Source organism: Urtica dioica, chromosome 11 (genome assembly GCF_054948205.1).
Source record: "Urtica dioica subsp. dioica isolate 48M chromosome 11, U.dioica_male_clone48M_v1_H2, whole genome shotgun sequence".
Classification (NCBI taxonomy): domain Eukaryota; kingdom Viridiplantae; phylum Streptophyta; class Magnoliopsida; order Rosales; family Urticaceae; genus Urtica; species Urtica dioica.
In genome coordinates, this window is record NC_142766.1 from 21046956 (window position 1) to 21072334 (window position 25379).

The following is a 25379-nucleotide window of genomic DNA, read 5'->3' on the forward strand; positions in this document are numbered from 1 at the left end:
TCCAAGACATTTTCTCATGGTCACAACTTAACAAACAATACTATGGATCATCTATATAAAAGATGGTCAACAAGATAACATAACGGTCATATACAGATCTTTTAGGATAAAACTTATGGGCATGTTTTGAATGATATGCATGTCCCACTCAATAATATTTGATTTCCATCAATATATATATTATAAAAAAACATTGAGTTTATTCAATTCTCTCTTTAAATCGGTACAACAGAAGCAATTACTGTATGTATATGGTTTAAATCTATCATTGTATATCTTGGAATGTGATGTAGGCATATGTATTTCAAAAATATGGACATGCAATATACAACTATACAAAAAAAAAAAAAAGAGGGTAAAAAATGATCTGCCGCAAGTCATCAGGCAGCTGTATTATTTACATTACATACACCACACCATCTTTTTTTTCTTTCTTTCTTCTACAAGCTCTTTCTATAACTATTCTCTACTCCTTGGTTCATTCATAACAACAATGCATTTTCATTTCAAAAGCCGCCAAACCAATAATAGAACAAAGCAAACCCTCTCACAAATGAAAAAATCAGACATTATCGGGACTAGAATTGACCGACATTTCGTGCGGCGATAGCGAGCTCGGTTGGTCGTCCAGAGTGGAAGGTATCACAAGCCGTTGCAAGGGCTTGAGAGCCTCCGCCAGCCGTGCGAATGAGGGTCGCAAGTTTGATTCGCTGCAAGTTTCAATAAAATAAGATGAAAAGATTATCAATTGTCTGATATTTCCAGGGTGGAATAAAAAAAAGGGCATTATACTACTACTATATACATGTATTCACTTACGTTTGCCAACATTCAAGGATAATTCTTGCTACGAGAGGATCAACTTCTTTGGGGATTTCGAGGCGGCGATTCTGGAAACCAACGGCACCTACGACTTGCATGGGGTTCATCCCACTCCACGGCAATCTAAGAGTAGCAAGCTCCCATAATATCACTCCGAAGCTATAAACATCGCATCTGCACATTATACAGCACATATATCACAAGGTCAGAAGAAGAAAAAAAACACAAGCAGCAAAACTGCTGTGAACACTTGTCTTTTACTTTGGAATTTTTAAATTTTGCAAAGGTTTCTGTGGAGACCAAGACCGAACAGAAACTTATTGTAGAGATTGAGTTGCAAGACAAGACTGCCAATTAGCAACGTTTTGGAAGGAATTACTCACTTTTCATTTGAGGGTTCATTCCGAAGGACTTCAGGTGCCATCCACTCAGGCTTAAAATAAATAAATAAAAGAAAATTAATTCAGACTATAAATGGAACAGATATCAGGATGGACGCAATTTTGTATTATGAAGAACTCTTACTGTTCCAGCAGTTGATTTGGAAGACAAAAATGTGTTGTGTTTCAGGCGTGAGAGGCCAAAATCACCAACCTGCACAATTGGAATCTTACGTCACAGGGGAGACTTAAAATTCACAGTGAAAACTTCTAGAAATTTGTGCACCAATGATTTCCCAAAATAAAGCAAGGTGTCAAGCAACCATGTCAAACAAGCTAATCCACTTGACTATGTCCAAATCTATTGGCGGATTAACAACTTTTAGTTCATTTGTACTAAGCTAGTTTCTGCTCAGAAAGACAATGCAAATTTATATTATCAAAGAAAACTGCCAATCTGCTTTTCCAATTTAACTTGAGCTGCAGTCACATTGAACACATTTTAAATATTAGAGAAATCAGGGGTAAACTAGATACCCCATTTCACGAAGCAATTTAAAACACAATCTTGTGAAATAACAAAAATCAATCCCACGAAGAAAAAAAAAACCTTAAAACGTATACAAGAAAAGGAAAAAAAAAATCATACCTTGATGTTCCAGTTTTTATCAACCAACAGATTAGGTGACTTCAAATCTCGGTGAACAATAGTAGGTGAGCTGGTATGCAAGCAATTCATACCCCTAGCCTACAAAAAGAATGCGGTAATTTATCAGAAACAATTAGATCTGTGGTTGAGCAAGACGAGTGAGGGCATTAATTCATACCACATCAAGGGCCATCTTGATTCTACGCTTCTCATCCAGTTGACTCTGGGGCCGATGAATAATTCGATATAAGCTGCCTCTGGATAATCAAACAACCAAATGAACTACTTGATTAGTTGTATGGCACGCTAGACTAAGTTTAAGTGCATGATATGATGCCTTTAGATGTTGTATCAAAACCAACAAATGAGAAAACAGGAAACTAACGCTCGAGTTATGAAAGCATATTCATACCTCGGAAGAAACTCGGTAACAATGGATAGGTTTGGTGGTCGTGTAACAGCACCCATGAAGAGAACAACATTTGGATGACGCAACCTACGCATAATCCGCACCTTCATTCAAAACAAAAATAACAGGCACAGGGTAAATAACTTAAAACAGTACCAAATTATTACATTCACTATATCCTTACTGTTACTGGTAATGCAACTACCAGATTTTTTTTTTTTTTACTTAAAAATACCAACACTAGAAAGAAAGAAGTTGTAGATTCTATTTTTATTGATACCACAGATCAGATAATCAACAGACTTCCATTGATTTCAGAATCATGACTAGCATAATATTATCTCATTTGGAGATAAAAATTACTTCTTACTTCTCTTTTGAATTCATCCAACGCAGGGCCTGAAAAATCCTGGTCCAAGAACTTCTTCACAGCTACCTCCTGTGATTCACCAATACACATTACCACAGTAGCTAGTGCTGAATGCTAAATGTGTATGACAAAAATAGCCAGAAATATAGCGACCATAGTTTGAAGACAATAAGAAAGAAACCCTCTAGACGAAAAACTCTCATACACCTAATTATGCAGATGAAAGTAGCTAGTGCTGAATGTTAAATGTGTATGACCACAGTAGAACATTGAGTAAGTGTCAGCACAGAATGTACAAAGTCTCATGCAATTAAAGTTAAAGAGTGAGAGAGGGAGATACAACAAATAAAATAAAATAAAAAACTAACCGTTCCATTCCAATCTGCATGGTAAACTTCTCCATATGAACCTAAAACACCATAAATTAAAAAGAAAAAAAAAAGAGTTATTATCTAAATCACAGAAAAAAGACTCCATCAGGAAACAATGACTAACTTATCGAGATCACCAGTCAACCCATGCAAAGATATCTGTGGAAAAATACCTATATAAATAAAACTATTGATGAAAGAGCACAGTTACATATTACCTATGCCAATCCTGTCACTGAGTACTAGATCTTCCCAAGGAATTTCGCATTCTCCAACATCTACATCATCAAATACTTGATCAAACCTATTTCTGCCGGGATAAACAGACGGGGAAGGACTTTGCGGGTCTTTCAGTTTCAAGTTGGACTCCCTGGAACTGTCATTCAAAACCTTTCTATGACCATTCGGACCAATCTCATTTTTGTCATCTTCCATGTATATCCGGTCACTCTGTAACCCCTTTGGATCTCCAATATGTTCTCCCCTATACTCAGTGTTTCGATCATCTGCTAATGTCATGTTTCCAAGCTCGCTCGTACTTTTGGGCAAAAAATCAAGCCTATTGTTCTTTTCTCCACTCTCTTTGCTGGACAAATTGGCATTTCCAGGAGATCTGAAACTGACATCATTGTTCTTTTCAGATGAACTGGTGCTCGTACAAGCTAAAGATGAAGAATTATAATCATTAGGTTCTCGTTTAGCTCTTGGGAGGATACCCTCAACACGATCGCTCTCTTTTCTCATAGGTACTTCATTTTGAGCGTACCGACTTTTCCACATCAGTGGCACAGGAGGTCGTCCAGGGGAAAGGTTGTTTTTCAATCTCTGTAGGTCACCAATTTTATTCTCCGTGGGTTTGTTATACGGAGAATTCTTTCCGGGTCCTTTTATGTGGAATGGATTAAGGTCGGCAAAAAGGTTTTTAGGATCCTCCTGGTTTTGGTTGTATGGAACTACATTGACATTCATTCTCACACCACCGTCAACAGCGTTAGTTCCACGAATGCCTTTATAGTGAGTATTCCCAATGGCCGAGGAGGCAAGATGATCAAAGTCATTAGAGGGAGTGACTTTACTGGGCAGTCTAGAAGTACCAACACCATTGTCAACATTTGAACCTGAAATTGCAGGCGGAGATTCTGCATTTTCAGGTTTTGGCCTTCTGTCCATTACCAAGCTGCTTTCAACTGTAGTGTTTTGGCCGCTGCTCTCACCTTGAAATGGCTTTTGAGCAGAATGAGCCACTCCATAGTTGTTCAGGGGGATTCTGCTTATATTTTGCGTATATGGCTTGAAGGTCGTATCTTTAGCATTTGGAATGTCAGCAGGTATGAGCGTTCCAGGATCTGCCATGAGATCAACCAAAAACTCCCTGAAAGCAGAATATAAAAACATGTTTAACATTCAAAGGTTAAACAACATCAAAAGTGGAAGCAGGTTTAGAAAACATCAAATATAAGAAAGTGTTCACCGAGTCTTTGTACTTGACTTCCAACACTCAAATATAAGAAATGTAAACAGCTTTAGAATATTGCATCAAGAAAAGCGTTTAAGAAAGTAAAAAGTGGAAAGCATTGCCTTTCATCTTGCAACTTTATTACATTGACAGCACCGTCTTCAACACCAGTATAATGACTACCTTTCAGAAGTCTACACGGCATCTTGATACTGTCAGCTAGTACCTACATCCAGGAGAACAGAGAGTTAAAAAAAGAGATAATTCAAGAAGATTTTCGAGGGCCCTGAAAGCAACATAACGTGACATAAGGTAAACGGTAACCTTGAAAAGCAAAGCACGGTGTCTTGATAGGCCAATATTTATAGACCCAATTGGCAAAATACTTGTGTGTAGCGATGACCTCGATTCCACACTTTTTTCCATCCACCTAACCAGCATGACATTAGCGTCCTTAACAGCCCCGCCCATATGGCCTGTAACAAGGTCCGCAAGTCTCTGAACCAGAATGCCAACCTGGCTCACTGGGCAGTCTAATGCAATACATTGTGCAATTTGAACCAGCTCTTCCAAGGCACGATCAATTTTTTGGTTGACCAATAGAACTTCAAAGCTTGAACTCCCCACATTTGTCTCAAGTTCAGTGAGAGACGGCATTTTCCCTTGAGCCGCTGCTTCTGTGGAGAGTCCGTGTACATCATAGAAACCATCTACTATTCTCTCCCCGTAGTCGATCACATTATATTCCTGACGATTGTACAAAAAGTTTTAGCGGAAATGTATTCAAAACAGAAGAGCATAAATGCTTTCACTAAACAAGAACTATGTAGAATCGCAATTCCATAAATCAAGCAACTTAAACTCACTGACTCAAATCCAGGCAAATGTAAAGTGAAGAATAATAAATGATAAAATAATCAAACCTGGACAATTTTTCGTACTATACCAACAAGTAACTTGGTCCAATTGGTCCAGAAGACCTTTCTTTAATCGAATGAATACGCGAAGTAAATTAGCAATACCAAGTCAAAATCCCTAAACCACACGTATTTCAAGATAACCAAGAATGTACAAAGAACAAACGAGGAATAAAAATTCACCGTCGAACTCACGCACCCAGTAGTGCTTCGACAAGGTCTCGGCGTAAGCCTCATCCTTGTCCCTTGCAGTCTCGGTCCTCTGATTGCCCAAGCTCAACAGCGTCGCGGCTCGGATCTGGTCCTTCTCAGGATCGTCTCGGAACTCCGAATTTGAAGCGCTGATCGCCAGCGCAAGCTGGAACTGAAACTCCTCCTCCGAAGACATGTAATCGGACCGGGTCGGGATCGCCGAAGACTGAGCAGTGGTAGTTCCATTGGCGCCGCTCGGCGCAGCCGCTGTAGAAATCGTCGTCGTCGTCGTCGTCGTCGTCGGCGAAGACGATGACGAAGGGCTCGCCGGAGAGTTTCCTGATTGATTACTTGAAGCCGCGCGATTATCGGAAGAGCACGACTGCGTGTTCGCCGGAACCGAGGTCTCGGAGGTCCGACTGGGATCGTGATTGCTTCCTTTGTGAAGCTTCTTGAAAATGTTCTTCATGTTTTTCTTCTTCTTCTTCACTTCCTCAATTGATTTTCTCTCACTTTCTGGCTGATTTTCTCAGACTATAATCTTGCTTTTCTTTTCTTCCGTGTTTTCCTTTTCCTTTCCTTTTCTGTTTTCTTTTTCCTTTCCCTACTTTTTTTTCAAACAAATTATAGAAAATAGGTTAATTAATTAGTAGTAAAATAGTCCAACATTTGAATTGTACAATCAAACAGTGTTTCAATCAAGGATTGAAATCTCGCATCTCGCAACCTTACCGCACTTTAAATTTTGAGGGTATCTCGTCTCGTACCAAGGTATTCCGCGGTATTTGACGAACGTTGAGGGTATTTCGTACCGCATGGTAACTCGCATTCCGCGAGGTATACCGCAAAAAAAATGGTATTCCGCGGGGTATTTGGACAATAAGTAATTTTTTTTTTAAAAATTACAATATATACATATGTTGCAAGTGAAATGAATGGATTTAGCATACTAATAAAAATTGTTTGATTTTCTCCTAATGAATTTTGATACTTATAAATATTATTAGTATGTTAAAAATCATTTAAAACATATTACACTTAGAGAGTAATTTTGATATTAATTTGTAAATTATAATTTTTAGAGTAATTTTGATATTGATTTATAAATATTGTACTTTCACGAAATTAATTTTGATATCACTTAGATATTAATTTGCAAATTGTAAAAAAAAAGTACAAATTACATTACCAAACATAGTACAAAGTACAAACCAAGACTATATAACATATGATAGAAGTTAAAATCTAATACATTACCATATACACTGTGAGAGGGTGTGAGAAAAAAACAACTTGTGTTTGTGGCAATGACGCAACTAGTAGGTACTAAATGGGTATCTCGCATCTTGTGCTGTTTGAAATGACTTTGGCATACCCAAAACAGTCTAAATATTTTTTTAACATATTTTTAAGTCTTTTCGCGAGATATTCCTTTTCTCCCGCGGAAAGTGCGAGAAATTGCGCGGAAAGCGCGAGAAATTGCGCGAGACGGCGAGATTTAATACATACCGCGAGATATATTCATCTCGCTCTCGCAGATGTGCGAGAAACGAGATCTCGCGCGAGATACCCTCATCTCGAGCGAGATTTCAATCATTGGTTTCAATTAATAATTTCCTTTATAATTGCTTTCAGCGTACACACTATCAGAAAGAAAATATATCACTATCAATTAAAAATTATAATAAAATATTTAAATATTAAAGATATAACCATATGTTTCACATAATGACGTATATATCTTGTTTGAATTTAATTTTTTATTATTAAATAATTCGATTAAAATTTTAATGTAGGGGTCTAAAATTACTATATACGTTTTTTTTTTCAGAAAAATTACTAAATACATAGCTCTTCCTTTATTTTTATTTTAGCATCCTAAAAATCCATATATATTATTTAGATAATTTTTCTTGACAAGTTTTATATGTAAATCATATATCAATTAAAAGATCATTTCAAAAATAATATTGACTACCTCTGTCCATCAGAGTAATTTCTATAATATAATTGACAATTTAATTATATAGACTTTATAAATTAGTTTTTTTTAATTCATGATGATGACCTAAATTCATCAATTGCGTGTTGAATAAAATAAAATCAGTAAACTAACGATAAAACCACAATAACAGTGACAGTTTTGAAAATAAAAAAAATGCAGTTCTTGTAAACTATTTATAATATGTTTATGAAAAATTTATTGCAACTAATTAATCTTTTAACTTCTTTTGAGATTTTAACCAACGTTTTAGTTTATTAAAAAAAAATAGACCGCCAGACCGAAGTAAATCAAACTTTAATATAGAGCTTACTCACATAATAGAGCATATTATTACCTCTTAAGTTTCTAAATAAATGAATTGTTACTTCATGAGTCGTAAATATATAGCTCAGGCTATTTTCCTAATATATCATTCTCAATTGAATAAAAACTTCTTGTTCCTTTTACAAATTTTGTTGGAGTCAAGACTCAAGATTCAAGGCACAAGACTCGAAGCTCAAGACACAACCCAACGAGGATACAGAGGAGAAGTTTCCGGAGGGAAAACTTAGCGCAGTATATTATGACACTGTTTTTATATGTTTAACTACTCAATGCGTAAGTCAAGGACGCCACGTTGGCATTTACGTCCGAAGCTGTTTAATAATGTGGTTCCGGACCCGCGAAAGAATACTTAGCATACAGACTTTCTGTGCGCGTAAACAATTGCAAACTCTGATTAAAAAAAAAAAAAATTGCAAACGACAAAGCGTACTTGCAATTGCAAAAAAAAAAAAAAAAAATCATTTGCGACTTATTAGTATTACTACTCTTTTTCTAATCTCACCCTCCTTTTCGAGCAAAACTAAGCAAAAAAAATAAAAATAATAACAATAATTTAGAGTGACAATGACACGACATAATACGATACGACAACGGTGAATTCCAAAGAACCGAAAATATTCAAATTGTTGTGAACGTGTGATCATATATCGATTATTAGTTTATGGCACAAGGAAACTGCATGCAGGGCTAGGAGGGATATGCAAATACAAACGCATCTAATTATAAAAATTGAGACAACCTAAAAAAGCAATAAATAATTAATAACTAAAGAAAAAATAACAACGAATACGAGAAGCAATATATTTGGTATTCCGATAATGTACAGCTATTTACCGTCTCTAAAAAATTGGCAGACCAGGAAAATTCCACCGGTACCCTTTGTAGATAAGACTGATAACGGATCATATATGTTACCTTCATCCAGAATTGTTAAAGGAGTTTTCAAGGGCTAGCTCTTTGGTAATGAGTTTGAGTAGAACTTGCACCAATTCTCTCACTCTTACTTCCCTGTTCCATAATTAATAAATAAAAAAGCTATGATGAGCCACATAATAATAATTCACCAAAAGAGTCGCGTACCCGTAGTTTGACACATTAAACTCACACAAAGGCAGTGAATGTTAAACCAGTAAACCCGATTTACCTTGAAACGACAATGTCACAAAAGGATGGAAATAGAGCAACGAGGTGTGGACGTCTCTCGGGATTCTTTTCCACTGCAAGCCCGCTTATCAAATGCGGATGCAAAGGGAGAACCAAGGCCGAGTCTGAATGGATTGTCATGCTCGCTAGCTCTTTCAGGACATAAGTCAGTTCGTCTAGCCTCGCTGATGGTAAAGGACGCTCACCTGCAAATTTGATTAAAATAAAAAATAAAATAAAAAACTTAGTGCATGACCGTGTTACTGTCATGCGAGATCAAGATCGTGATTAGGAATCATAAGGTACCCACCCAAGTCCTTCTCATCGATTACGAATCTCTTCAAGATGTATTCGCATCTAGTCATGAGCACCGTAAGTGCAATTTTGCTTACTTCGAGTCTTTCCAAACTCCAATTCTCGGCATCTTGGTCAGAACTGTGCATGACATTCATGGAAGCTACATTGGAACCAGTAGATGGCAAATAATAGGATTCTACTAGGGTCATCCATGAAAAATTCAGAAAATTGAAAAATAACAAAATCCGGATTTCACCTGGCCAGGGAAAATATCTTCTGCAAGCAAGTCAAAGAAAATATACAGCAATGCGATGGCATACGTTCCACCGTCTCAACAGGTAAAGAGCTAGTCCGCGATGCACAACGATCCAAAGTCGAAATTAATATTTGCAAAATCTGTGAAACTCAAGACAGAGACGACTTAACAAATATAATATAAATTTTTTAATCATATTCAGTTTGTTTATAACAATCATGCAAATAGATTAAGTAGCAAGAGCATTACGTCATAAGGAGCATCAATTGGCGACTTGAGAATCTTGTCACCGAGAATGTGTAAAGTGGTCAGCTCAAGGGACTCGTCGGCCTTCACTACCACAGCAGAAAGAGATTCGGAAGGAAGCGCTCGCCCACAATATCCCACAAGAAATATTTCATATATATCTGCAATTTCCTTCCATATACGTGTCCGTGAAGGCTTACTAGTACTATGATCCAATCCACCATCCACAGCTGATTGACAAACACCATCAACAAGTATGCGATTGAAGCCTTCAACAGATAATCTCCAAAGTGAACCATCAGGATAGTCTCTTCTAGTAGTCATGGACCTAAAAGATAACAATGCTATAAGAGAGTGATAAGGACATTGCTCAAAATTTTAAGCATGTTTGGGTTCCAATAATAGTAATTTCTAATCTTTTGTGCTGGATACCATAAAAGAGAAAGTCACTCTAGAATCTACAGAAGTCAAAAGGAGGTACGATTAATTAAAATTAAATTTTACAGTTGCATAAAACCCTCAAATTAGTGATCATATTCCGATCGACTGATTGCCAGTATCTTTTCCAGCTGAAGTCCGTAGCTCAGAACAACATGCTAGACTATTTCCTAAACTAGAGCTTCAGTTCTGTAACGATAGACTGGGAATCTTTACCTTCCAAGACCTTGAATAATTTCAGGATACATGATGTACTTTTCAACTGATGGTGCCTTCAGAAAAAGACCAACTATCAAAGGAACAAGTTTCTCTGCAAACAAATAACCGGGCACGCTTGTTGTATTAGCTGTATTTGACCGTAAACTTGGAGATTTAGCTTCGCTCTTTTTTGGGGTTGTGGAAGAAATGCCATTATATTTTTCAAACTTTGATCCTGAGTGAGCATCTGCAGTGTGCAAAACATAAACTCATTTCAAATTAAAAAAAAATAAAAATTAGTTTGTGTACTGACTTGTAGCCAAATACCAATCATCCATCTTCAAAAAAACAAGAGATAATAAAAGCTAATCACGTACAGGGATTTTGTTCGATATCGCTGGTTTTTCCTTCCTCTTCTTCTTTATTTTGCACGGGGGTCTCTGATTTTGGTAGATATTTCAAAAGATCCCGGAAAAGAATCAACCACATTGTGGAAATGTGCTCAGTTGGAACTAAAAGAGGTATGATCCCCAGCACCGAACGTAATATGGGCGGAACATGTCCCTAGTGAAAAAAGCAAATGTGAATTTTATGACAGAAGCCAAGTAACAACAATAGATTAATAGACCTTGCGATTATTCTCATTCCAACTAGATACACACAGATTTCTCAAGAAATTTAGTACAAACTACCTGGTCAACACATACAATGGGAGGAGTGGGTGAGAAAAAGGAAAATGGTGATAGGAGTTGAATGAGAAAGTTCACTTACAAACTCATTCTCAAAGTTATCATTAGCTACATTGGTTTGCTTGACAGCCAACTCTATGATCCCAAGCAATTGGGTGTACAAACGATCGTCGAACATCATTTGGGCTTGAACATATAGTTCCCCTGCGAAATTTGAAAAGTTCAGTAAGGCACAAGTATCAGCAGAATATTTTTATTGGAAAGATGCGCTGCAAGCAGACTGTATCATGCATAAACGTAGCAACCAAAAAGAAGAAAGAGGAACTATCTTGCATAGTTACATTACCAAGACCATGTAAAATCTCCTGCTTCACCTTGCTTGCTGCACTACCACCATAGTTGATTGACTTCCGAAGAACATGCTCATAGGCATCGAGTACCGATGTAAGATAATCCAACGGTAAGCATCCCTGGTTGACTCAATCAAACCAATACAGAGGAAACATTAGAGTTACATTAATTGACATTTAAGCTATTGATTACTGGAGGTAAAAACAAAGGAGTGGTCTAATCAGATAGAAGGCCAATCACCTTGGAAGAATGAGAAACAACAGTTGTTTGCAAACAGTTGATTGCCGCAAGAGCAACTTCTTTACTGTCATTCAAAGTGCTACTGTTTACAAACAGAAGCAAAGTTTCCCAACCTGATTATAGGCCATCATCTGTTATTTATGGAACTGGCAATCGAAAAGAGATGAACATAAGAAAGTAGCTAATATATCCAATACTTGGCCCACCTGACCAGAAACTGCTCAAGCTTCTCAGGAGGGGGAAGAAAGCGCGTAGTATACGAGCTATTCCACCGAGAATAAGTACAAGGGTTTCATCCCACTGTTTCTGAGCTGTGTTACGACTGAAGATGAAATTATTGTAAGAAGAAATTTGTATTGGAAGACAGGAGAAAACAGAAAAATATTACAGGATTCTTCTCAATTTTTATTTTTTAAAAAGGTTGTTTCCGGAAACGAGGTGGATAAAGATACGATCAAGGGCCTCAACAACATACCTATGATGTATGAGCATGTGGACTGCTTTTCCTCCCCGAGTTCCAAGTTCTTTCCCTTGCCACTCATCTTTTGATGATGTTGCAGCCTAAAAACAAAAATATTCAGAACATAGCTGAATAAGTTAATTTTTTATTAAAAAAAAAACTATTTTTTTACAAGCACTCTACACAAACCATATGTGAAGCGCGATCTAAAGTTGGAAACACATAAGTCTGAAGGCAATCTTCCCACATGCTTTCTGAAAGCTTATGTCCATGACTTCCAAGAGTCTGAAAAAGTGTTCTAACCGCTGAATTCCTGACCTGAGAATACAAGTAAATTTGTCAGATTCAGTGTGCCTTACACGAGTATGATTACGTGAATTTCACAAAGCCGCAATTGTTTGTTCAAGTTCAAGACATTGAGCCATTGAAACACTATATCAGAAGGTATATACCTCTGGTCTATCATCTGCTCCAAGGTTTTGAAGTAGTGAGAAAACAGAGAAAAACAGCTTGCGACGCTGAACTTTATCTAATGAAGCTTCATCTGGAACATCATGTCCTTGCGCTTCTGGATTTTGCCCATTTGTTGAATTCGCATCAGAATCCCTATCTAGAAACCACTATAAAGTTAGTAAAACACAGACTTTATCCAGAGGTAATGTGCTTTCACAGAATTTGTGGGCACCTAATCTACAAAGGTGTCATAACCTGTTTCCTTTTCTTCTGTGGGTCCATGGATAAGGCCTTTTGCAATAAAATCAGTTGTTGTCCACAAAAGGCCTATCGCTGTCAAGCTTATGTTAAGCTCGGTTTTCTGAGCACTGTAAGCTCCAGTCACATCAATGCATCTGTTTCATTAAGATTTATTGTCATGATCTCCAAACTGCCTTAATAGTATAATGATCATGAGATTTTAAAATATTTGACTAGTAATCATGCATAATAGAGAACATCAGTTACATTGGAAAGCTCATGGTTTAATTAAAATGAATAAGCATAGTCCATAAATGGGCAGAAATTTTAATCTTACACTTGAAGGCAATCCACGGGTATACTGGAAAGTCCATCATTCATGATCACTCGCAGGCTCTACACAAAAATATTTGAATGGTGAAACAATTAAAAATATGACAAAAATAAATAGAAGATGAAAAAGGGTATTTGGTGCAAAGCACTGACCACATAAGAGCTAGAAAAACGAACGAAAGAAAGAAAGAAGACGTGCATCAATGTTACACAGAGTTCTAAGAGCTCCTTCTAACCTGAAAGCCCAAAGTGACAATTTCCTTTTCTGAAGCCTCTGCTACCGACCTAAGAGAGATAGGTGGAAAGGATCAATAAATGTGTGTCTGTGTGTGCATGTGTGCGAGCGTGTGTGTGTGTGTGTGTGTGTGTGAGAGAGAGAGAGAGAGAGAGAGAGAGAGAGAGAGAGAGAGAGTGAGTGAGAGAGAGTGGAAAACCTCAACATTTCCAGAATATCAGACCAACTGTACTGTAATTTTTCTCCATGCCTCTGCAAAATATTTGGTATCTTTAGGTATGAGACAACAGAAACATATAGCATGCATTGGTATCTTTAAAATAAAAACTGAAATAGGGTTTTGCAGTTACATGTTACCTCTAAAGCATGCAGAAGAATCTTTAAAGATCCAAGACGAATATCTATGTTCTGATTTGAGAAATAGAGAATCCTCAGTGAAGATACGACAGAACACTCAAGTGACCCGATTTCTGCATGGGTGCTTTCCATCTAAAGAGGGAAATTTTTCAGTGATAAAATTGTTTATATCACTAGTTAACCAGCCATGTATAGAATGGACTACGGAGGTAAGAATCCTAACCGTCTGCGAGGTATCATGGAGGTGATCTGAACCTAAAACAGCACATATGGATTGATCAAGTGAATCAAGTGCCATGTTGCGTAAATGCTGGCTGGGTTTGTTCGCAAGCTGTTAAACACCCTAGGATGTCAGGAGAATGTATATGGGAACTAATATTGTAAGTCAATAAAAAAACATGTACAGACACCTCAAGAAAATGGCCAACGACTAGATCCCACAGTGGTTCCACTCCTGTACACAGAAAGGAAGTTAATGAACATATTAATCATTTAAAATAAAACTCCACAAATGATGCATAAGCCTGACATATAGGCTATAGGCTAATGTCGTGACAGGAAGCTTCCAAAAGTTTAAACCATGATTCCAAACATCACATACTGTGGAGATTATTCACAAGCACCGATATCATTCTCTCCACTGAAAAAGTGATGCTTCCAAGTTTTTGGTTAGATGGGGTTCCCGAACTGCTTGAAGTTATGGACACACATTGCTCTGAGAGTTGACGTAATGCAGAAAGAAGGGACTTCACAGCAGATATATGCATCAATGCTGAGCTCTCAAACAGCTTCCATTAAGAGAAAAACAATTGGTCACAACATGTAATTTGAACCATTTTAAAACTTCATGAATATGCGGAACTTTCCAAGAGACACTGCATATCGTCCTTTTTTCCTCTATCTAGAGTGTGGTCCATTTAAAAATAGCAATAACAGGAACCCAGCACATCTAATAATGAAAAATGCATAAGAAATTTTAAGTGAAAATGTTGCCTAGTTTACCTGAGAATTTAAAGAAGAAAGAATATTAAAATCACTGTACTGGCCAGATGATTCCCTCATGAGCTTTTTTGCACTTGAAGATACCTCCTGCATGATAGATTATGAAACTTTTTTTTTTTTTTCAAATAAGAAAAATCCCCAGTAAACCATACACATAATGCATACTTATCCAGCGACTAAAAAGGATCTATAAGTCTACTACATCCATCCCAATATTTCCTAATGTTGCAGAAGTCTAATCCGAGATTACCTGTGTGGTCGCATGCGGTGAATGGATTGCTCGGTCCAGAGCTGCTAGAGTTTCCAAGACCTGCCATTTGTTGAGGGAGATAAGCATAAACGATACTAGGGTTCCACAAAAAATATAAAAACGAAATGAAATAAAACAAAAGAATAAATAAATAAATAAAACACCACATACCAAAACCCAGGATGGACCCAACACATTATGCAGACGATGGGCGATGTTGAATAGAGTTCTTAAAGCCTATGGACCAAACATAAGAAGCCGTTAAAGAGTGTGAGGCTTAGAATGAATGTCTTACGAATTTATATTGTATAACTTTTTGGAAATAAGAGAAATACTATGCAGTGTTTCTTTATCGACTCTTTCCTTATCAGCTACTAAGGTAGAATAATCACAACCGCAAACCAAACTAAATACCTGCACATTTTTATCAGGTTTTTAAGCTAAGGTAGAATAATCACTACCGCAAAACCAAAATTATTACCTGCACATTTTTGGGGGTAAGGACAACGTTATCCCATTGATCAGCTGGGAATTCAGAACGCTTCGAACCAGGAGACTGTAATGCACTGTTAAGGTCCCAATTTAAGTCAGAAATCTGTGTCAGGTTGCTGAAGAAAATACTACAATTGGGATAGCAAAACAGCATTACATTCATTACAGAGCACAAGTAAAGAAAACTACCAACATCTCTAAAAAAAAAACAGCAGTACATAATCCAGCATTACAAAGAAGAAGTTTTATATTAACAATCAGAAATGATTTACTAATGCAGACGCGTTAAAGTGAATCTTTTTTATTTAAAAGAAACAGCGGGACTTTTATTAGAAAAACACGATGACGCCGGAAAAAGTACAAGGCAAAAACCAAAAAACACGGTGACGCGTTATAGTGAATCAAAACAACTACCAGGCTTCTCTTGCTCTGTTCACGCCATCAAATTTAACGTGGAAGTCTAAATATACATTTTACGCTACTACTTTACTTAAGTCAATAAAATACTCTTAGCACTATATGTATGTTGAGAGTTTGAACGTGTAGGATAATGATAAGAAACTCTCAGAATAATGTACTAATTACCTCCTCTTCTCAGCATCATTAGGAAAGTTTATTGTAAATTTGCAGAGGGATGCTAAAAAAGAGTTCAGAGGCTCTACAGCATGAAGAACACCACAGGCCTGCAGATAAAGTAAGGATCAGAATGAATCATTTAAACAGCATATACCAGTAGACAGACCCGAATATACGAATATCAAGAGAAATAGTTACCTGAGTGAATGCCTGATATCCCTTCAGTATTTCCAACACAATAGCTTCTCCTTGTGACCTGTGAAAGTAACGTCAAGACATCAAAAAACAAAAATATCAGTCTACTGACATTTTAATCTGACATTACTAATGAATTAAGCAGAAGTATAAAAATTCATCCAACCTTGACAGAATAAGGGATAAGGCATCTAGAATTGTCAACCATACTGAATCAACCATTGAGAGGCAGACCACTGCAGTTTTTCCGGTGCACTTTACAGGGGTATAATAATCACATCTAGGAGATTCAAGCTGGTGAATAAGACAAAATTGATTAGCACACAGACAAGCTCATACGACATAGGAGAAATATATGACAGAGGGAACAAAGTACCTCGCCAACATCCACTGCTTCATCTGTCAGTGCAGCTACTGTAAAGACGACACCCAACAATCCCTCAACAGCCAGAGTTATAGCATGAGCTTCACTAGCAACTAAAACTGCAGTATTGGATGCATCATTGTCTAGACTCCACTCAATTCCTGCACATGTTGTCATCTTAATGAATAACTCCTTTACAATGACCTATAGGCCCAATTTGCTCATAAGGACCTCCTAAATATTGCAGTATTTGAGAATAAAAATTGAGAAGAATATGTAATTGTAACGAACATCATCCTTGAAAGTCGAGACACATAAATTGTGTCAACCAAAGAGTACCTTTAGCTTTGCTGCTGAACATTCCTGCAACTGCTGACAGACTCTCCTCACTAGTCTCTTGAACCTTAAGTGTCAAAACTGTATTAGTAATAAGATAAGAGGTACATGATGTACATCATTTGTATATTTACAATAAGTCAATTCAACAATCTGCTGGTTTGGAAACAAATGAACATTGTGGCTGGACAAAGGATATTTTGCTAACATATTATGCCTGAAAATTGAATAAGCTTAATTCTTATTTTATTTGAAATCATTGAAGCAATACGCGTTATTAATAGCAGAACCAAAGAGAAAACTGATCGAATTACATCCCTAGTTTCAGGAATATCAATATCACAACACATCTCAGTAAAGCAAAACTAATAAAGGAAATAAATCGTCAGAATTAAGTACGTAAGACTAAATACAGAATTACTAATTTCTTTAGAGAAAAAATAATTATTTTCTATATACAGGCCAACAATACCTGGACACTTGAAACGACTCTAGCGAGTGCTTTGACAATGCCCTCCACAACATTAGTATTCTTTGGATTCCTACAAAAGAAGGAATTAGCACTTTGAGCACATATCCCAGGGCATGTGAGAACCGCAGAAAGTCATGTTGTCTCTAAGAACTGTCACTGCGGTGTGTGGGGTTTCAAAAAATAAAAAACTGAGCACACAACAGTTCCTATAACTTAGCTTTTTCAAAGAGCCGCAGTAGCAACAGCCCTAGTTACAACTCTTTTATATTAAACTATTTCATCATATTATGAAAATGTACACTTGCAAATCTAATGGCATTTGAATTAAATAATGAACCCGAATAAAAAAATAAAACAAATGTGTCCCCTGTTTTCAAGTCTATAATTAGATATGAATGATCAGAAAGAAGATTATCCAGTACATGCAACTTACATATCAAAGTTCTGGAAGAGAATCCGCAAAGTCCGTGCCTCCAAACAAAACCCCTGTCATATTTAACCCTTTTCTAATTATCAAAATGCTTGTTACAAGATTCTAACAAAATATTACACCGGTTTACAAATCTTGCAAGTTTACAACGGCAAACATTATGATGGCTTACCCTTAAGACTTCAAGAACCAGAATCCGATGCCACAATGGAAGATCAAGAAAAGTAACTTTCAATAGCATACTGAGGAAAACCTGCATTTTAGAAAGTATACAAATCAGAACACAAGACAATGAATAAATGGTGTCATCGTGATACCTATTCAGGTATCTTTAAGCGAATTTGTGATAGATGGGGAAAATGAATCTCTTGAATTTCATCATTCACGATGAGTCGATTTTTTTTTTTTTAAACAAGAATCTTATATTAACAGGCTGAAAACGCCAATTATTCACGATGAGTCGATGTCATTATAATATGTGAAGATATCGTGAAAATTAAAGGTGAAATTCAACAAATGACTTTTTCCGGGAGAGAAAACAGTGATTTGCCATTGATACTAAAGTGTGTGGTTAGAATGATGAAATTAATTAACTTAGTCCTCGAATTCAAAGCACAAAAAGGATTTTCTATTTTCAACTAAACAGGTGCTTATACTATACCTCTCTATACTATAAGGAACCAAACAATATATTAAAATTCTGTGTACACTATACTATAAGCAGGAGTAGACCACTGTGGTAAATATTATATGTAAAACACACCTCACATTCAGTGATCAGGGATGAACTGTAGAGCCTGATAATATGAGCAACTGACCGCAAAACCAAGCGGCGAAAGGAAGGCTCTCCTGCTTCTCCTTCGGGCTGATTAAACTTAAGGAGAAAATACAATGTACTGTGAAAACTCTCCTCGTCATACAAAAAAAGGATCCATGATACATAGAAAAATCAATAGCTTATAGACCTTTCATAAAAGGATTACCTCAGCATCAGTACGTAATGAATTCATCAAAAGAGAACATATTTGGTGCCGCAGAACCTGTTCAAATAATGCTATTTTTCAGTCTTAACAACTTCATTAGCTAACATAGCACATGCTTCTTCTTTTGAGGATCGGGAAACCAAGATTGCTATAACCGATGATGATAATAAAGAAGACCAATAAATATCTAGCCTAATAAGTTGACCATGAAACAGGCCATATATACTTGACAACCCTTATAGCATATAATATCGCTTTTGTGTAATACAATTGTGAACAAAAAATCTCCCAAAACAGTCATCACAAAGCCTAATCTAATACTCTGATGAGTAACACACCCGACAAACACAAGTAAGAATGCTAAAATATAAATAACGAATAGATGAGATACAGATACCTGCTGATAAGGACGAAGAGTTCTGAAAACAGCCACATAAGTGGACAATATGAACCTACGATAAAAAATCAACTGAGAAAGAAATAAAAATAAAAAATAAAAAAATAAAAACCACAAGGGTTACTTGATAATGATTGAGTTGAAATTTTTCTTAATATAAAGGATTAATTTGATCGGGTCCTGAAATTTCCAGAAGTTTCATCTAGTTCGTACAGGCTCGGAAATTGAAGGATGTGGCTCTTGAGCTCAGTACATTGGGTCGAGTTGGTAATCAAACTTACACAGCCTAAACCTTAATGGATAATTTGTAATGGTTTACACAAACTTCAAAAGGAGGGTGCTAAAACAAATCTTACTATTAATGTCAGTAACTGTAAGCTTACTGGGTTTAAAAATTGTGATCAACTACAGAATACTAACAAAGTTCCTGGACCAAAGTGTCCCTCTGTTAGATTTTCAGGATAAAACAGCAATAGATCATCCCAGGATGCCGATTACGTTCGTATTCCAAGGGTTTGCTTACTGCTCGACACTTTCAACCTAAAATCTATATGAGACTTATCATAAGCACACCCATCTAGTCAATAACATCAGCAGAGATTCTCAGAATATTGACTACTTACTCAAGTATATCAAGTACAAAGGAGCGCTGTAGAGTATTGACCCGTAACCATATTGCCTATAAGATAAAGATTTAAAAAAAAAACAATTAACTACAGCTGTACCACTATATAGAAATATAATAACAAGCATTGTTCAAGTAAAACTAATAGATACACAAAGAATCCAGTTACGACTGTTTTGAAATAGAATAATACTTCTAAAATGGCACTTACTGATCCGGATGCAGCAATAGCTGTCAGGTCTTCAAGCAAACGAAGCCCAAGTTTTCCAGCTTTAGTTAGTGTGTCTCTTATCAATGGTGCCCTGGAATCTGATACGTGCTCCAGTGACCTGTTCATCACTAAATACATTACATAAATAGGGAAGGCACCTGATAATGTAATATTCATGCCCAGATATTTATAAAGAGAACGAATGAAACGTTGACGTTCAAGAAAACCAACTTACTCTGAAAGATTAAAATTGCGACTAACATCACCAGTAACTGAACTAGCTCGAGATGTGTAACTCCCAGTAGAAAACCTTCCAGAAGGAAGAGATTCGGCACTAACTACATGATCAAAAATCAAGGCTACTGCTTGTCTGAAGGTAGCTGCAGCAGTACTGGAGAACTTTCAAATTAGACGACATCCAACAGAAACCATAGAGCAACATTTATTATAGGGACACGTCTGCTAAAGAATTAGGCTTTGATGAAATATGAACAAACATGTTTAACTTGACAAATAAAACACTATCTAAAAGAAGATAGTTATTTAAGAATTATCAACAAATAACATTAGGGAATAACTTACCTTCGCACATTGTCAGATGAACGATTGTTTTCGAGAAGCCGCAGACAAATATCAAGAGCTTGAACCATATTTTCCTGGTAGTGAATAATATATAAAAGTTCAAATTCAGCTTATACAGCACATAAGTACATCTTTTTAAGAAGAAACAAAACCTCATTAAAAATACAAAATCCTTAAAAGTCTGAAACGGAAGAGATCAGGAAAAGCGCACAGAAGCACACTAATCACAAAAAGCTAAATATTATCAATACCTCATCTTCAGGGTGCAAACGTGATTGTAATATTGTCAATACTGTCTGCAGTGTCTTAAGCTGAACAATCTCATCCGTCATTTCAGCATGCTGTAGGTCGAAGAAACAGTTTAGTTGGCAAAACTACCGGGAAATAAGGAAATCTTCATTCAAACACATTTCAAGGACATCAAGGAATTTCCCTTTCTACAATGTACTATTTTGATCTAGGAAAGGAGTTCGATTCAAGAGCACCAGGAAAGAAACCAGTTTGATTCTAAAAGTGTCATAATCTCTCCTACCCTTTGTGAGTCATTCCGATTCACTAAATTTTATTGCTATATATCTGTGGAATGCAACTTATTCCCTCACTATGACTCTTGTCTTATCACACAAAGATCCAACTCAACCTATGTTTGATTTTCTCCTTGTTCTGGTAATGCAGGGTGAAAAAACCAACAAGTTATATCAATCTTATGTTTATGATTACTTGGCACGCCTTAACCGGGAAAAAGTAAGTAAGATTACCATAACTTCCACTTCTCGTGACGAAGCTTTATGATTCAAAGAAAAAAAATATACGCGACGAATAGAAACTACTATCATGTGCCCAAAGTACACACACAATCTTACATCTTTAAGAGTGGATAGTATCTCCTTTAAGGCTGACAGAGAAACAGCGTCATGGGATATCAGCTTCTGTAGACATGAAAGTCCAATTACACTCAACTTGACAGTTTTAACGTCACAAGCGACTAGAAAGATTCGCAGAATGTCCTCATTCTGCGCAATCTCACTGGGACTTGACAATGATCGAAGCTGCAAATTATAGTCAAGAAAATCATCAGTCTCAATTAAACTCATAACGAAGCAACTGGAACTATCCACAAGCCACAAAAGATCGAGCACACGTGCATATTTATGTGATTAATAATATAAATAATTACTGAATTTTCTTTCCAGCTAAAACAAACATATCGAAAAAAAAAATTAGACAAGCTCAAGTACGATCATTGAACTTTTGAGAAATGGAAACAAACACACAAGAATTTCGTGACAGAACACGAAAACGCTCCTAAGTTAGACCTGAATCGCCTCCTACACAGCTCACTTACCCTTTCAAAATAGAAAATTAACTTAGAACATCAATTTGAAACTATTAATCATTCGTGTTTTTTCAAATATTCCAATATTCGAGCGCAACTAACAACACATCAGTATAATGCAAAGCTCAATTAAGCGTTTTAGTCTTTCGTCGGAAACACGCATTCTTCGTATTTCGTCTTTCTAAGAAAAAAAAACTTCTAAACCATAACACTCCACAATTTCAAACGACGGATCTCCCAAACACGAATTTCTCTCTCAGTGCACCAAAAATCATTTACCAACTAAAAAAACACTTTTCACTAACATACGCATAATCAGACGAATCCCTATAAATGGAACATACGATTCGCTTACCTTCAATATGGCGTGCTCAGCTCCGTCTTTGACTGCGGGGTAACGACGGCGAGCCTCGGTGGAGAGAGCGCGGAGATCAGATTCCAGGACCGCCATGAAAGCCATCGGATACGAAAGACGATTGAAAATTAGAGAGATTTCTCAGAAACGCAGTTCGGAGAGAGCATCGAGATCGGAGCTCGATCGGAGACAGGCTGAAGAGAGCTGGTGTTCGGAAAGTAGAGCAGATCTTGTTAAACTGAGGAAGAAGCACCCGTTGTATCGACAAATATACGAAATGACACATATACCCTCGTACTTTAATAAAATACCGCATATACGCCTTCGATTTTACATGAGAAATTTCATTTTGACCTCAAAATTAGAAAAATATTAAGATTAGACCACTATTTAAAAAATATTAAGGCTAGACACACTAATTCAAAAATATTCAAAATTGAACTTTTGACCCAATTTCGAACAAAAATGTCTCTAAATTCAAATAAACCCTTCTTTCCACTCTCTTTCCTTCTCACATCTCTTTTACTCTCCATCTCTCTTTCTCTCTCACACCAACTCCTACCGAATTCAACCGTCTCCGCCAGCTTTCACGCGTCTCCGAGTGATTCCGACGAGCTCCCACGAAGTTCTTCCGGCGTTCAAGGTTCTTCACGCTCAAATTCCGGGTTTAAACTTTAACTTTCAACGCTCAAAATGACGAAAAAGGTTTGATTTTCATCTTTATTTCATGTTTTTATTGTTGTATGGTAGTTTTAATAGTGATTGGAGTAATTCTTTTGATGATTTGAATCGGTTTTAAAAAAAGTTCGGGTTTTGAAATTGGGTTTTTTCAGATAATTTCCGATGGGATAAGATGAAATCCGATGAAACACGTAGATTTTTCAAATGAATTACGATGGTTTCGAATGAATTACGATGAAACTCATAGTATTTTTCAGATGAAATCCGATTAGTTCAGAGGATTTCGATACTTCGTATGTGTTCCGATGGTTCAGATGAATTCCGATGGTTTCGGATGAATTTTGATGGATTCAGATGAATTCCGTCAATTTTCGTTGCTTTTGCTAAAATTTGATGTTTTCTGTTTTTAGGACAAATTGACGTACCTTTTCCGACAAGAGCTTCTCGAGACGAATCACATACGGTGGGACGAGTTTCATGAAGACCGTGAAAGACATCGTGTTTGTGGCCTTCGCTTGAGAGACAGTGGCAATTTTCGTGGTCCTTCACTTTTCGACGCCGATCTAGGGCTTCGATTGAGTGTGGACGATGGAGGTTGTCCAGCCTTGCTCGAGTTCCCTTTTTTTGGCTTCGTCATTGAGTTCGCTGATTAAAGAGTTAGGATTTTTGCTTTTCTTGTTTGGGTTTCGACGAGTGTGGACGAAGACAAGAGAGAAGTTTGAGAGCGTGGGAGATGAAGAGTCACAAAAATAAAGAGTGAGAAAGGTCTGTTGAGTTTCAAAAGGAGAGAGCGTTTGGTTTCAAATTTTAAAGTTTAATTGATTTTTAAGGATACAAATATTACACATAAAGTTTGATAATAGATCAGTCAATTTTAATATTAGTGTCAATATCCCTTAATCTTATCCAAGTGTGTATTGGCCCCGTTTGGCACATCTTATTATCTCTGTTTTTGTTTTTAAAAAAAACTAAACTGCTTGTTTGACGTTTGATAAAACAGTTTCTAGAAAAAACTTCAAAATCGATTTTAGAAATTGTACATGAAATGGAAAAGCTGGAAATCCTAGATTTTGGAAAAAGCGTTTATGTAATCTTGATATACAATTACTTTAATATCCTCATTTTTTTTTGTGTAATATCGAAATTATCTCCTAAAAAAACTTTATCTAATTTATATTAAAAAAAATTATCTAATTTATATTAAAAAAAATTATCTAATTTATATTAAAAAACTTTATTAGTTTTTGTTGTTAATAATTAAAAAAAAATTATATTAAAAATAAAATAAATTTTTGTTGTCTATATATATCTAATTTATTATTATAATTCATATATATGCATATAAATCATCAAATTAATAATTATTTAATTCTTTAAAACATGTCTATTTTAGTCTTTTTACTATAATATATTTATTTTACCAAACGCAAAATCAACTTTTGTTATCAATAACAACTGTATTATAAACATTTTACCAAACACCCGTCAGTTAAAAAAAACAATTTTTGGAAAAAACTTAATCTAAAAGCGTTTTTTTTTAAAACAAAGCTACGCCAAACGGTGTCATTATTTATGCTAATTTTAACCTTCATCCATTTTTCTGCTGTGAAATATTATTATGCTTGATGTTTAAGTAATAAATTAGATTAAACTAGTTACAACTATTTAATCGGTCGTATGAAAACTATAACAAATTTAATAACAACATCATTGGTTTACAAATTAGACATTACAAATAAAGTACTAAATATCACAGGGTTTAATTGTAAGAAGAAGACTTGTCTACATCGTTGTTTATTTCTAAAGTGTTTACTTGAAATATAAAGTTATTTTTAGTCGCAAGTGCTTCAAATTTTCTGCTCATTTATTAGTAGAAGCATTTACGTGTAACTTTATTTTGGAGAAGAAGTATCTAATTTCTATAATTCATAATCATAACTACAAATAATAAGTATGATATGGTAGCGGGTAATAATGGAGACCCAACATATCACATTTGAAGGAATCGCTTACTCTTTACGTGTTCCGTGACAAGTTTTATTAATATGAGAAATTATAGAAATAATGTTTTTAAGGTGCTAACAGAAGAGAAACTTGCACGATTTGATGTCACTAGGACAAGTACATTAGTATCATAATAATCTACGCCAACAAAAATTATTTTCTCGTGTGTTCGAGGTTTGATGCAACGCGTGCAAGATTATTGAATGGGTGATGCTATAATATTAGATCATCGTACATTTGAAGGCCGTTGTAAGAAG

At 36.1% G+C, this 25379-nt stretch overlaps 2 protein-coding genes across 4 annotated transcripts; both read right to left on the reverse strand.

The window, feature by feature from the left end:
- Nucleotides 1-152: 152 nt before the first annotated feature.
- On the reverse strand, nt 153-6185 carry EDR1 (Protein kinase superfamily protein). Of its 2 annotated transcripts, XM_089630115.1 has the most exons (13): nt 5574-6185; nt 4782-5204; nt 4580-4683; nt 3220-4373; nt 2999-3039; nt 2631-2699; nt 2264-2364; nt 2030-2108; nt 1852-1950; nt 1348-1416; nt 1206-1255; nt 820-996; nt 153-710 (listed from the first exon to the last, which is right to left on the reverse strand). In XM_089630115.1, exons 1-13 carry the CDS (start codon nt 6033-6035, stop codon nt 563-565), a joined length of 2976 nt encoding a protein of 991 aa, XP_089486241.1. In that variant the 5' UTR covers nt 6036-6185; the 3' UTR covers nt 153-562. The 2 variants fall into 2 exon arrangements, with proteins under 2 accessions (XP_089486241.1, XP_089486242.1); XM_089630116.1 differs by lacking the exon at nt 153-710 and having other exon boundaries at nt 816-996.
- A 2407-nt stretch (nt 6186-8592) lies between these two features.
- On the reverse strand, nt 8593-22696 carry LOC149382279 (ARM repeat superfamily protein). Of its 2 annotated transcripts, XM_089630386.1 has the most exons (44): nt 22438-22696; nt 21610-21795; nt 20998-21087; nt 20747-20820; nt 20400-20555; nt 20165-20282; nt 19952-20007; nt 19329-19383; nt 18932-18988; nt 18712-18822; nt 18121-18201; nt 17952-18004; nt 17519-17588; nt 17050-17113; nt 16723-16871; nt 16513-16640; nt 16350-16407; nt 16161-16258; nt 15565-15649; nt 15255-15320; nt 15084-15143; nt 14834-14920; nt 14433-14619; nt 14242-14285; nt 14055-14162; nt 13832-13963; nt 13674-13726; nt 13476-13524; nt 13244-13302; nt 12922-13061; nt 12666-12823; nt 12403-12531; nt 12229-12314; nt 11960-12075; nt 11754-11866; nt 11509-11632; nt 11245-11366; nt 10851-11037; nt 10492-10720; nt 9841-10165; nt 9592-9731; nt 9349-9473; nt 9040-9244; nt 8593-8903 (listed from the first exon to the last, which is right to left on the reverse strand). In XM_089630386.1, the coding sequence occupies exons 1-44, from the start codon at nt 22540-22542 to the stop codon at nt 8813-8815; spliced, it is 4929 nt and encodes a 1642-aa protein (XP_089486512.1). In that variant the 5' UTR covers nt 22543-22696; the 3' UTR covers nt 8593-8812. The 2 variants fall into 2 exon arrangements, with proteins under 2 accessions (XP_089486512.1, XP_089486513.1); XM_089630387.1 differs by lacking the exon at nt 22438-22696 and having other exon boundaries at nt 20400-20544; nt 21610-21652.
- Nucleotides 22697-25379: the final 2683 nt, after the last annotated feature.